Source organism: Saccopteryx leptura, chromosome 5, assembly GCF_036850995.1.
Source record: "Saccopteryx leptura isolate mSacLep1 chromosome 5, mSacLep1_pri_phased_curated, whole genome shotgun sequence".
NCBI classification, from domain to species: domain Eukaryota; kingdom Metazoa; phylum Chordata; class Mammalia; order Chiroptera; family Emballonuridae; genus Saccopteryx; species Saccopteryx leptura.
In genome coordinates, this window is record NC_089507.1 from 153,077,283 (window position 1) to 153,091,435 (window position 14,153).

The window sequence follows — 14,153 nt, forward strand, 5'->3', positions numbered from 1 at the left end:
ATTTGATACCACTTACCAGGAACTAGGACCATCATCAGCAGTATTGTAAGATGATTCTAAAGTGTCCGTCCCAAACAGCCCTGTTTTAATAACTTCACACAGAACCCTATATTGTTTCCATGAAGAGGTTTTCTCATTTTTCAAGTACTTGCTACATCAGAATAAAGCTTTCACCTCCACAGTTTCTAGGAGGTTATAATATAGTACAAGACACATGGTCTTATGTTGATTCCAGATCTCATATCTACTCTGCTGCAGTAAAAAGAATATTATTACCTGTATTTGTAAATGCGAAAACTGAGGCTGATAAAAGTGGGCTTGCCTAACATTGGAAATGATACAGTACCAGGACATTAAACTGAATTTCTGAATCTTAACCCATGCTCTACAGGCATCATCTCCTCCTTGTAAACTCATTATTCCGTTTTATGAACCAAGAAACTGAGACCAAGGGGGATTAAATGACCGGTGTAAGATTCTTCAATATACAATCTACAGCTTTAGGTTGGAAGAACTCCAGTCCTTGCCCCTGTGGCCTTGTGCCCTCACTGCCCTGTGCCACCTTGACATTGCAGTACCTTGACTTTACACTACTTTGACTCTGCAGTACCTGCTTCCTAGTCCAAATTTACTTGGGTCTCGAACAAGCTAAGAAGGAGGGATATGTCACAGGTGAAGTTCTTTTGGAGAAAGGATTATTAACTAGTCCCATTCAAACAGAGAACCAACTTCAGCAGGCTCAACCTGGAACCCAAATGCCATGGTCTGTTGATGTAGGATTTGCTGAGCCCCTCATAGGCAGGCAAGGGGCTAGAGTAAAGAGAGAGAACTGACCATAACTGGGCACCCATTACAAGCCAAGTTTATGAATGCTATGCCATTCATCTTGACTAATACTAATTTACTTCTTTTCTTTTATTATTATTATTATTTTATTTATTTATTTATTTTTTGAGAGAGAGAGAGAGAGAGAGAGGCATCAATCTGTTTCTGTATGTGCCTCTGCACATCAGGGTGATGCTCTAGCCAACCGAGTTATCCAGCCAGGGCTGACAAACACTACTTCACAGATGAAGATGTTAAGGCTCAGGGTGGCTGTTGCATTGTCCAATCTGGCAGAGCTTGCTGGCCCCACTGGCTTCAGAGCTTGTCTCTTTCCACCATTCACTGAAGTAGATGCTATGAAGACACAAAGACAAGGTGGGGAAGGCCCCTGCCACTCAGGAACTGCTAACCTTGTTCGGACGGACAGCCACACACTTGAACCTGATAAAGCCTACAGCTGGATTATGCTCGCTGGGGGCATGGCAGGCAACCAACTGATAGAGATTTGGGGGAGAAAAAGAGCGGTTGGCGAAAAGATTAGCCTTCCTTCCTGCAAAGCCTCTAGCTCATCTGTGAGGGCAGTATTTGAATAAGCAGATGAAAGAGAGACTTTCAGGCCAGAAGCAGTAACTTCTGGAAATGGACAGATTGAGATCACTATTTAAACACAAGGAAACCAAAGGGCTCCCAGACATATATTAGAGCGATGTGGGCAGTTCTTGCCAATATCGTGAGTGTCTCCTGCATTGAAGGAAATTGAAATCAGCAAGAATCAATGGGCAAATCAGCCTCCTCTTATGGAACCACCTAAAGAGAAGATCTGAGCACCTCAGTGGAAAAGATCTGGACATAACCAAACGAAAGCCCTGAGACTGGGAAGTTGTCCCAGAAGAAGAAGATGGGATATAGGAAGTGCTGCTCTTCCTAAAAGGCAATGCAAATGGACCTGGAAACCAGATATGGAGTTGGCATTCCTTGTAGCCCTTACAGGCTCCTGCCAAGACTTGGCTGTCTTCCTTGCAACACTTGCTGGTGCACTGACACCCCAAGTTTGAGCTCCAAGGAATGGCCCTCCCCACCTTCCCCTAGTGGAGCCTGGCCCTGAACAGCCTGCATGCCTCCCAGGTCAGCTTTCCCATTTTACCTTTGAGCAAGAAGAAAATAAGGTAAAAGGGAATTCTGACTCTACAGCAACAACAGCACTTTTCATCCATGAAGGTCTTTGCAGTTAGGGCTGCCCCCAAGTCTGCAGTGTACCAAGCCCGAGAGAAGCTTCCCAGTGGAAGGGGCTATCTGAATGCCTCCAATGATGCAAAATCAGTCTTTGGGGGTATTACAGTTGAACACATTTTATTTTCTAAATCTGTAACTAACTTGCTGGCATTAAATGAGGATCGTTTTTGTTTTAAACATAATTGTACCTTTACTAAAAAAAATTTCATATCCCAAATTCAATTCTGGGTTTCAAATTTTCCTCCTGCTTCAGAGGTAAAAAAAAAAAAAAATGTCTTATCTTGGACACCTGCCACATCATATACTTTAAATGGCTTTGGTTGGTTTGATTCTAATCTTATTTATTTATTTATTTATTTATTTATTTATTTATTTTTGATAGAAATAGAGAGAGTCAAAGAGAGGGGACAGATACGGACAGACAAACAGGAAGGGAGAGAGATGAGAAGCATCAATTCTTCATTGCAGCCTCTTAGTTGTTCATTGATTGCTTTCTCACATGTGCCTTGACCGGGAGGCTAAAGCAGAGAGAGTGTGCCCTTGCTCAAGCCAACAACTTGGGCTTCAAGTCAGTGATTTTTGGGCTCAATCCAGCTACTATGGGGCCGTGTCTATGATCCCATGCTCAAAGCCAGCAGCTCTGTGCTCAAGCTGGTGAGCCCACGCTCAAGCCAGATGAGTCCATGCTCAAGCCCGTGACCTCTGCGAACCTGGGTCCTCCGCGTCCCTGGGTCCTCCGTGTACCAGTCCATTGCTCTATCCACTGCACCACCATCTAATCAGGAGTTTTGATTCTAATCTTAACTAAACCAGTGCTCATATTGTCCAATTTTAGTCTCTTGGAATCCTTGGCTCACTTAGCCCAGTTTGGTCTGGAAGAATGGCAACCAGCCTGGGAAACAGAAAGATCTTCGGGGTGGCTTTAGGCTTCGTAAAAGCATCCTTTACTTTCCCAGAGTGATCAGCTTAACAGTTAGCCTTCCTGGGGAGTAATACAAATATTGTTTTGAAAAATAACCAAAACAAAAGACATCATATTTGTTCAGAATCCCACTGGTTCAAAAAAATTTCCTAATGCAAGAGAAAATGTTTCTCTCTTAACCTGATTCCCTTCTTCAAAGTAAACCACTTTTTTAACAAGTTGTTGCATATTCCACCCAATTTGTTACTGGGTTTACGTAGACAAATTTAAGCACACATATATTCTAAATGCCAGACACGTTGGCCTATACCTTGTTTATAGCCTTTCATAATCATAGGCATTTTCCAAAACAACACCCACAGATCTAAATCATTGTTTTTAGTGACTGCACATTCTTCACTTGCAGGTATATATTGTAATAGATCCAACCATTCCCCTACTGATGGGCATTTGGATTGTTTACAATATTTTTGTTATTGTGAATAATGCTGCAACACATATCTTGTTTGTATGTTTGTACGTATTTGTTGCATTATGTCTTTGTAAGACGGATTTGCTTTCACTTGTAGAGCTGGAACCCTAATAGTGTAGGAGAGGATCCCCACGCCCCTCCCCAGCCTTGCCAACACTAGGGCCAATTTGCTAGACCAAAAAATGTTAATCTCCTTAAGATTTAATTTGCATTTCCCTGACTGATTGTGAAGCGGAACATCTCATATGTTTATAAAAATTCTTACTTAGTGAATTCCCTGCTCTTATCCTGGACCCATAGTTCTCTCCTGTTTTCTTTCCTATTCAATGTGTAGGAGCTCTTCACATACATGGGTAGACTCTTCATCTTTAATATATGAGACAAGTATTTTTCTATCACATTGTTGTATTTTGATTTTGTTTGGGATGTGTGCTAACTGTACATTTTTGTTAGAGTCAAATATGTTAAATTTTTTTCTTCCTTGTTTTCAGAGCTGTCTTAGAAAGAACTTCAGTCCATGTCTTCTTCTTCTTTTATAGTCTTGCTTTTTCCATTAAAATCCTCAAGCCAGGCTTTTAAAATTTAATTCATTAATTAATTTGTAACTGGGTAAGTCAGGGAGCTAGCTTTACTTGACTCCAAATGAAGAGTCAAGGACTTAAAAATTATTTAATCAAGTGCTCACTTTGGCAGCACAGATACTAAAATTGGGGTGATATAAAGAAGATTAGCATGGCCCTGCGCAAGGATCGCACACAAATTTGTGAAGCGTTCTGTATTTCACACACACACAAATTATTTAATCAGTAAAAATTTTACACTGTTTTTTTTTTTTTTTTTTTTTTTGCAAAAGGAACCAGTGAAGTTCTTAAGTGAAACTGTGGTCCGTGGAGCTGGACCCAGAAGATCTTTAACTCATGATGTGGGAAAAGGCTTAGAGATGGTTGATCTCTTAGCCAGTCACAGGTTAGACCCTGCTGAATGTGTGTGTGTGTGTGTGTGTGTTGTTTTTCTTTTAATACAAAAGAGATTTGTAGAAAAACATTCTCCTCCCTCAAAAAAATCTCCTTATTTAGAAACCAAATCTTGTGTATAACTCTGTCAATGTAAGAAATGTCTAGACTTGTAGAGAATTTTTATAAGCGTTTATTTGGGCCAGACTGATGACATCTGCTGGGGAACAAGACCTCAAATGCTTCCCAAATAGCAGTTTTGCAGCTTCTTTTACGCATGTGAAATTAAGGAGGGGATGAATATAAGGAAGGTCACATAGAGGTGGGAGAAACAAAGTGGTGATTGGATTACAGGATGGTTAACAAGATTGTGTGCTTTCTCAAGGGTTGTTGCAGCTTATTTCAAAGGTGTTTTAAACTATATTCACAGAAACAGTGGACAGGGCTTGCTTAAGGCAAAGATCAACCTTTTACTAAAAAGTTATATATGCCTGGGGCGTGACTGCCCACTATAAACTGCCCAGTTAGGAATCTATAATCAGGTCAACCTGTGAGGTTCCTTTCCCTAAAACCCTTTTCTTGTCCCCAACTCTGTCCTATCTGTTGTTCCATCTTAGGCAGGTGTCCCTATCTGCCCAAGATGAGCTCTTAGAGGCTGTGTCTTAACTCATCTCTGTTCTGAATTGGGAACAGTAGATGCATGCTGAACAAAACCTCGCTTTGAAGATTTATTTAGTGGGAACCCACATAGTCTGAGGGTGTTTCAATGTTTTTAAGAGGAATTTATGCTGGTTTCTCTACAAGCTGATTAGGAACCAGCAGTAACACAGTTTCTCCACAGACTCTTTTATCTTTCCGTTTGCAAATGAAAGTACCAATAAATACTTGTTGAATTTTATCATTCTGTTAACCTTCAAATTCAGACTTGTCAGTAATTACTGGCTTGCGTTAAAAGATGGAAATTAGAGATTGAGGTCCAGGAAGGATACACGATTTGCTTGGAGGCATACAGAGTAACTAGGTTTCCTGTCTTCCTGTCCCTTCTTTTTCTGCTACTTTTTGTCCCTTGACAAAGGACAACTAGAGGGGCAAAGGGCACAGGTCTGGTGAGAAAGGACAAAAGTAGGATTTTTGAAATGTAACAAGGGTGGGGGGGGGCATCCTTGCCTGTTTTACCAGTCCTGCCATTTTGGTTAAGAATAAATACATAAGGTAGAGTAAGGAAGGCAATTCTGAGTGCCCTTTCTGGGTCGGGTGCTGAGTGCTTGAAGAAGTTTCTGGAGTGACATTCATTTCTCCTTTGCTGATAGAAATTATGTTGGGAAGAGTTGGTTGCCTTGAACAAGGTGGCCGAGTACTTTTGTGTACATGTACCCTGCTTTGTTTTGAGGATGCCAACCTGAGCAAAACAGGTCCTCTTCTGCCGGGGCTCACACATCTAGGGCGGGAGATAGAGACTGTTTCCTCCCCAACTCAGGCGGGAAGCAGGCATTAAACAAACACTCCCAGGAATATATAATTACAAATGGAGGTAAAGGATGTTTGGAGAGAATGCAGCAGGAAGGCTTGGTTTAGATTAGGGGGTTAGGGAAAAGCAGACATGGGTGTTAAGGGCTTTTGAAACAGTGAAGTGTTTTACATATGTGAGGGAAGTGATAATAATAATAAAGGTGCTCAGAAGGGCAGCTCATCCTCATTCATGACCCACTTCCTAGAACTCAGGGAATCTCCCCGTCTTCCCAGAATTATGTAGGCATCCCGGGTAAGGGCTGGAAGAGCCTTCACAAATGCTAATACAAGAGCATTTTACTGGCTGCCCCTGACCCTCTGCATCCTCCTCTGTAAGTAGTTTGAATGCCAGGTGAATGGCGGGGTTGAGCGGAATTTCCAGTTTGAAAAAGGGCTATAAAGTAGCTTTCCCAGTCCAAGTCAGGGGCCAGGTTCCCTTACTCCAAACTATTCCAGGATTGTTTTTCAAAGCTAAAGCCCACCCCACGGTGTATCTGGTTGTGAGGGTGGCTATCCAGGGGACCTAGGTTGTTCCTGGGAAGTATGGGTGATACCTCTGATCCCAGCCCCTTCCCCCAGCTACAACTGTGAAATGAGGATGTGGTAGTGGCCTTTTGAGGGGAGAAGGCCACTGCTGTGGGGGGTGGGGGTGGGGGTGTTAATTTCCCCCTAAGACTATAGTGAGCTAATAACAATCCTGACACTCACACTTGGGTGTTGGCCTCTGTTCTAAGCGCTTACATAACTTTTATTTCTCAAAGCAACCCTCTGGGTGTGCGCCATTCCTAATTCCATTTCGCAATGGAGGAAACTGAGGCCCAAAGAGCCTAAGTAATGATAGCAGCTCCTTTGGCCGCCGAATCTTGGAGTCAAGGTTTTTGAGCTGAGGTTTGGTCTTCAGGAGGTGTGAATCGTACTTCTCGTGTGAACCTGATCCGCCTCCCAGTAATTCGGCACAGCGCTGGTTTTGAAAGGCAGTAACTTGGGAGTCTCTGGGGATGGCTGAGGGAGTCTCCCGCCCATTCCCTTCGGAAGCCGAGCCGCCACCTCCTGCGCAGTGGGGGAGGACTCGACAGTGCCACCGGGGCGGCGGTAGAGCTGCCGGGTGGCCCCACTTCAGTCCCCAAGACAAGGCTCAGTAGCTCCGCTTTTCTGCTCGGTCTCCGCGAGGTGTCGCCTTCGGCCGAAAAAACCACCGCGGCGCCACCCTCATAACCCGCAGTTATTTATTTATTTTCAAACAAGGGGGGCGCCCCTCTCCTTTCAATTGGAAACTAGAAACATCCTGCGGTCTCGTTCCCAAGTGGGCGCGTCCTCTTCCTCCCATTTTGCACCCAGGGTGTAGAACCGCTTAAGATCACACAAGGGCGGCCCCTCGAGCCTGGCGGAACACACAGTCGAGGCGGGGGCTGGATTAGGAGCCTCTGTTTTCCCCGACTCCCACCCAACATACACCCCCAGAACCCTCTGGACAATTCTTTTTTTAAATGCCCCACACTTGCCAGGCCTGCAGGGCGGGCGCTGCATTGCACCGCTCGGCACGCAGCTGGTTTGCAGAGTGCAGCGGGTGCAAGCCCGGGGGTCTGAAAGGGCGGGGGAAGCACACACAGGGCTCTCAGCTTTGCAGCCTCCTCTTTGCAAAGAAGAAAAGCAAGTGGCTTTTGGCGCGAAAGCCTTGGCGCCTCCCCTGATTTTTATGGAAATCCAAGAGGGCGGGGTAAAGCCCCTTTCCTCTGCCTTTCTCCCTCCCCCTTGTCTGTGCCGCAGCCCCCTTCTCTCCCCGCCCCCCGGGTGTGTCAGATTTTTCAGTTAATAATATCCCCCGAGCTTCAAAGCGCAGCCAGTGACAGTCATCTGTCTGGACGCACTGGGTGGATGCGGGGGGCTCCTGGGAACTGGGTAGGAGCCGAGCTAGCGCTAGCCAGGCGCAAAGGCGCACAGACTGCAGCCACTCGAGGACACCCCCCCCGGCCCGCCCCAGGCCACCCGGGGACCCCCGCACAGAATCGCCTCTGGATCCCCAGCAATCCGCGGGAGGTAAGGAACGAGGGTTGCCAACCACCCTGCGCTCGGAAGCGGCGAGCGCGGCGCGAAGGCAAGCCTTGGACCGGATCGCGGCTTACGCTCTGGGTGCTCCAATGTAACAGGGGGGCTGTTGCTGTTTCCGAAACAAAACCTCCTCGGGTTTTTCTCTGAAGAGCCAGTCCCAGCCCCCAAGTCACCCTGGCTGGAAGAGACCCGCCCTAATCCTTTTAGTGCCCTTGCTTTAATGGCTTCATCGAGAAGAAATTTACCCTTCTCTATAATATTTGTCTGACATGACGGGGAGCTGGTGTGTTTCCACCCCGAAGCTGGGACTCTCCTCCAAAGGGTGCCCCAGAGGAAGAAGGGGGGGGGTTAGACTTGGCGAGGCAGCCGTAGTGGTAATCTGGGTCACGGCTGCTCTAGCTCGGAGAAGACCTGGCTCTCCCGCGACCCTCCCCGCGCTGGCTTCTGCACCATTCCCGGGAACTAGGGTTCAGGCTGTTCGCTCACCCTGGAAGAAGACGTTGTTGGGGTTCGGAAGAACAGGGGTGGGGTTAGAGAGGTTCGAAATAATGTAGTGGTAGGACTCTCCCCTCAGCGGGGGGAATGTTGAAGGGTGTCTGCTCAAATTGGGGTAGGGGTGGATTTGGGTGTTTCTTGTTGAATTTTTTCATTCGTCAAGTTTCGTAACACCCCCCCCCCCCCCCCCCCCCCCCCCCCGCTCACCTCCCAAGGTCGTGATTTTACAGCGAGGGGCTGCGGGGCGGGGAGGGTGGATTGGGATACTCTAGATCTGGTGCAGCTGGGTTGGAGCACCGGGCTGCCTTTGAGCAGCTGGCCCGACATTGGTGCAACTGGGCTTGCCGGCGAGCTTGTGAGCCGGAATCCTGCAGCCTGGAACGGCCCACTCCCCCAGGCAGTGCCTTGTGTGAATGAAATTGCAGTTTCCAAAGTTGCGGAGCCATTGCTACCCCCCCCCCCCCGCATCTACATGCCCCCTCCTACCCACTGTCGTGGAGAGCCTGTACACAAAAGGAGGGAGGGAGCGAGCAGAGGCAGAACTTCCTCCACCTTCGGCGGAGCCCGGGCTGAGTGGGGGGCCTGGAGGGGAGACTGAGGGAAAAGGTTCGAGGAGGCGTTTACTGCCTGACCCCCCCATTCGGCTCTGCTTGCCAACCCTCTTCTGGTGTGTCTGTCGGTTGCAGTGACGGAGGTTGGAGCCGTCCCCGCCCTCGGCGACCCCCACGGGAAGGAAGCACCCCCGAACTAAACGGAGAGGAGCGGGAAGAAGCTGTTATTCGCCGGCCGGGAGGCGAGCCGTTGCCGAGCTGCACCGCCTCCACCATGCCGGGGATGATCTGCAAGAACCCAGACCTCGAGTTTGACTCGCTGCAGCCCTGCTTCTACCCAGACGAAGATGACTTCTACTTCGGCGGCCCCGACTCGACTCCCCCTGGGGAGGACATCTGGAAGAAGTTTGAGCTGTTGCCCACGCCCCCGTTGTCGCCCAGTCGTGCCTTCCCGGAGCACAGCCCGGAGCCCCCGAACTGGGCCACAGAGATGCTGCTGCCCGAGGCCGACCTATGGGGCAACCCGGCCGAGGAGGACGCGTTTGGTCTGGGGGGCCTGAGCAGCCTCACCCCCAACCCGGTCATACTCCAGGACTGCATGTGGAGCGGCTTTTCGGCCCGTGAGAAGCTGGAGCGCGCGGTGAGCGAGAAGCTGCAGCACGGCCGGCCATCAGCCGGGCCCGCCGCCCCGGCCCCGGGAGCGGGCGCAGCCAGCCCTGCCGGCCGCGGGCATGCTGCGGGGGCGGGCCGCACCAGGGCCCCCATGCCCTCCGAGCTTGCCCACCCGGCCGCTGAGTGCGTGGATCCCGCGGTGGTCTTCCCCTTCCCGGTGAACAAGCGCGAGCCCGCGCCCCTGCCCGCCGCCCAGGCCAGTGCTCCGGCTGCGGGCACTGCGGTCGCCTCCGGGGCGAGTGCCGCAACTCCAGCTGTCGCCCCGGTGGCCTCCCTTTCGCGCATCGGCGGTCGCCCAGCCAGTGGCGGTGACCACAAGGCTCTCAGCACCTCCGGAGAGGACACTCTGAGCGACTCAGGTAAAGACCAAGCCGGGGTCCACTGCCTCCCTGCAGTGCCGGTGCGGAGGGGTGCGCTCCCTTTGTTACTTACCGTTCCTGGGTTTAGGCTTTGAGGGAGAGCGCTTTGGATGTAGTGCTGGGGGCTGAGGTCGTTTTTCCAAGCTGTTACCCAGGGTAAGGAGGAGAAAACGAGTGAAAGCTCCCAAGAGGGTGTCACCTTCATTGGAAGTTCCTTCCACCTTTTCCGGGAGCCCTCATCAGTCCCCGCCCTCATCCAGTCTGGTCGCCCAGGTCTCTGCAGCCAGTCCGAGGCTTGAAATTAGGACAAGTTGAGTGATTAAAGCAGGGTGAGATTTTAGGGAGCCGCTGGGTGCATTGCCTGGGCAGAAATCTGTTGACCCCCCCGGGGTGGAGAGAAACTGGGACCCAAGTCAGGGCTGGGTGACACCCGGAGAAGACACAGGCCCTGTGCTAAATCCTGCTTAGGGCACAGGAAGTTAGGGGGAGATGGCATGGATGGCTAGTACTGATTTTATTTTAATTTTCAAACCTGGGTGCTCCTCTCCCACCCTCCTCTGTGGGTGGTGGGCTATTTGCTCCGGGTAGGTGGCCAGTAGGCGGCGATATTCCAGATGGGTTTGGGCTTAGGATCTGAATGGCTGGGGGCGATGGGGCCACCCCGGCCTCCATTCAGCAGCTGGCTGGTAGTACAACGGAGGTTGTGTACATTCTCAAGGGTCCGCCTCTTTACAGCGTGCAGTGAAACTGGGTCCGGTTTTGTCTTCTAGCCAGAATTCTAGAACTAATTTCAGATCTGGCTTGTGTTTTAACCCCCTGTCCTTTCAAGGTGAGGGCGGGCACTTAGCCAGCCCTCCAGGAATGCACACACCCTAGAAACACTGGCTGATAAGTTCTATTGTGTGCTTCTGCCTTGAAGGGTAGGTAGGAGGACTTTCTAGTGCTTAGGCAGTAAAGAACTCTACCCAAATAATTAAACAGCCCTTGTCCTTGGAGTTGGGAGCCTGTGTTCCCAGGAATCTCGAAACCCAGTGTTTTCAAAATGCAGGTGGATTAAAAGCCTAAATTTCCTTCAGGGCTGAGGACGGATTCGTCTGAGGCTCCTGGAAGGAAACTTGATGGATAAGCCTGGAGTCTGAAGCGGGTCTGTCCCTTTCATGTCTGCCTTGACAGCTCTCGGTGAGGAAGCACTTCCTTCCAACAGCTGTCTTCTTGGCAGAAAACCAAAACATTGGCTTAAAGGGACCCATGGGCTGGAACAGCCTCACATTTCTGCTTTAGAACAAATCCTACAATTGTTCAGCTTTCCGGTCCTCTTCAGATCAAGCAGGAGATGTGTTTTGATTTTTCATGCTTGCATTTTAAACAATAATTTTCTATCCCATCACGTAGGGAAGGAGGAGAGGGGAAGATGCACACAGGATGCTACATGTTTGTGTAGTTGCTGTTATTATTGGCGACTTCGAGAGTAGGTGCTCCCATATTTGGGTTTAGACCTCCTGTGGATTATGACTTCAGTTGGATCATTGCTAGATGAGAAAACTGCTTAATTAAATGGTTCTTACAGGTTTGTTTAAGGACCTAAAATCAAACTCAACCATGGGCAGAATTGTTAAATGAGGCCACTAAAACGAAGAGCCTCAATCCTTAAGTATAGAGATGGAAATATATACATAAGTCTACGGACTGGTGATGGTGTTAAAAGCTACCATTTACTGAACATCCATCTACAAGGCCCAGCTCTCTAGTCACCAGTCCAGCTGAAGAACCTGAGGGCATTAGTCCCATTTAATAGCTGAGGAAACTAAGGCTTAGAAAGGTTTCGTGACTTGCACAGGGTCACACAGGGAGTGTGGTGAGCCAGGATTATGCCTGAACCCAAAGCCCAGGTTCTTTCTATATCTGCCACTTGCCAAAGTCTGGAGGCTGGGAGTGTTAGCAGTGTGGGAAAGGAAACAGTGTCTGCAAAGATGTTTAATTTTAAAAGAGTCCTAAAATGCATTTCTGTTTTCATCTATGTTGGTGGAACCATCATAACTGCAAACTGCCTGGGCCTGTAAGAGACTATATATGTAGAGAGAATTTTCATGTGTGTCACTGTGAGAATTAACTCCCATCTTGTTCTTGAAGAGGATGAAGATGATGAAGAAGATGAAGAAGAGGAAGAGATTGATGTCGTGACAGTGGAAAAGCGGCGATCTTCCTCCAACAGCAAGGCTGTCACCACCTTCACCATTACTGTGCGCCCCAAGAGCACAGCCCTGGGCCCGGGCAGAGTCCCGGCGGGTGACCTGATCCTGAAGCGCTGTGTCCCCATCCACCAGCAGCACAACTATGCCGCCCCCTCACCCTATGTGGAGAGTGAGGACGCCCCACCACAGAAAAAGATTAAGAGTGAAGCGTCCCCACGTCCGCTGAAGAATGTCATCCCCCAAAAGTCTAAGAGCTTGAGCCCCCGCAACTCTGACTCAGAGGACAGCGAGCGCCGCCGGAACCACAATATCCTGGAGCGTCAGCGCCGCAACGACCTGCGGTCCAGCTTTCTCACGCTCAGGGACCACGTGCCGGAGCTGGTGAAGAACGAGAAGGCTGCCAAGGTGGTTATTTTAAAAAAGGCCACCGAGTACGTCCACTCCCTACAGGCCGAGGAGCACCAGCTTTTGCTGGAGAAGGAGAAGTTGCAGGCAAGACAGCAGCAGTTGCTAAAGAAAATTGAACACGCTCGGACTTGCTAAACATTTCTCAGAACTGGACAGTCACTGCCACTTTGCACATTTTGATTTTTTTTTTTAAACAAACATTGTGTTGACGTTAAGAATGTTGGTTTACTTTCAGATTGGTCCCCCGTCGAGTTTGGATCTGGGTGGGGAGCAGGACATGTGGGAATCTGTGTGACCCTTGAAGTTTCCTACAAGTCACCTCCAAGACGGTGGTCGAAGTTCGTGACAGTTGGGAGCCTTTGGGCTGTTGAAGTCACCTTGTTTGTTCCAAGTTTCCAAACAACAGAAAGTCATTCCTTTTAAAATGGTGCTTATGTTCCAGCAGATGCCACGAAGGGGTTTGCCATTTAATACCCCTAGAGAACATTTCTGTAAATACCACTGACACACCGCCTTTTGTATACGTCCTGGGTAATGAGAGGTGGCTTTTTGTGGCCAGTATTAGACTGGAAGTTCATACCTAAGTACTGTAATACCTCAATGTTTGAGGAGCATGTTTTGTATACAAATATATTGTTAATCTCTGTTATGTACTGTACTAATTCTTACACTGCCTGTATACTTTAGTATGATGCTGATACATAACTAAATTTGATACTTATATTTTCGTATGAAAATGAGTTGTGAAAGTTTTGAGTAGATATTACTTTATCACTTTTTGAACTAAGAAACTTTTGTAAAGAAATTTACTATATATATATGCCTTTTTCCTAGCCTGTTTCTTCCTGTTAATGTATTTGTTGATGTTTGGTGCATAGAACTGGGTAAATGCAAAGTTCTGTGTTTAATTTCTTTCAAAATGTATATATTTAGTGCTGCATCTTATAGCACTTTGAAATACCTCATGTTTATGAAAATAAATAGCAATTAAATGATGCAACTTTTTTTTCCCCTTGATGAGCCCTAGTTAGACTCTTATCTCTTTAAGCAGTGACCATAATAGTAGATAGCTTACAGGGGGAACTTAGTGTCCATAGACAGCCCTTTCACATCTCTGCAGCTCTGGTTGGGGAGGGGCTGTTGTCCCCACTTGGGGTGGAGGGGACTGAGTTTAAAAAGGGTAAGACGCCTTTTTCAGATTCCACAGAATAGAGATATTACTAGTGACTGCATTGAACTGAATAGCACTCAATCGTTTACAAAGCACTTCCATATGTTGGACATTAAATAAATTAGACTAGGATATCAGACATCAACCCTTTAGAGTGAAAAGTAAAATCAGGACAAGGTTGTATAATTTGGCTGTGTTTGATGTTGTTCATACTTGTCCCATTGGCAGATGACTTTATATTTTGGTGTAGAGAGTAGTTTGTCTCCAAGAAGGATGCATTCTTTCAGGCTCACGGGGACTGAGAAGGGTCAATGCCGGCTGGGCTTTGTAGCAGAATAGACA

The 14,153-nt window shown here is 48.1% G+C and overlaps 1 protein-coding gene and 1 non-coding gene across 2 annotated transcripts; both read left to right on the forward strand.

The window, feature by feature from the left end:
- Positions 1-4,129: 4,129 nt before the first annotated feature.
- Positions 4,130-4,235, forward strand: LOC136407307 (U6 spliceosomal RNA). The gene has a single exon (XR_010751860.1). It is a non-coding gene; the product is annotated as a U6 spliceosomal RNA (small nuclear RNA).
- Positions 4,236-7,881: 3,646 nt separating this feature from the next.
- MYCN (MYCN proto-oncogene, bHLH transcription factor) lies at positions 7,882-13,611 on the forward strand. Its single transcript, XM_066384712.1, has 3 exons — positions 7,882-7,951; positions 9,145-10,040; positions 12,171-13,611. Exons 2-3 carry the CDS (start codon positions 9,284-9,286, stop codon positions 12,773-12,775), a joined length of 1,362 nt encoding a protein of 453 aa, XP_066240809.1. The 5' UTR covers positions 7,882-7,951; positions 9,145-9,283; the 3' UTR covers positions 12,776-13,611.
- Positions 13,612-14,153: the final 542 nt, after the last annotated feature.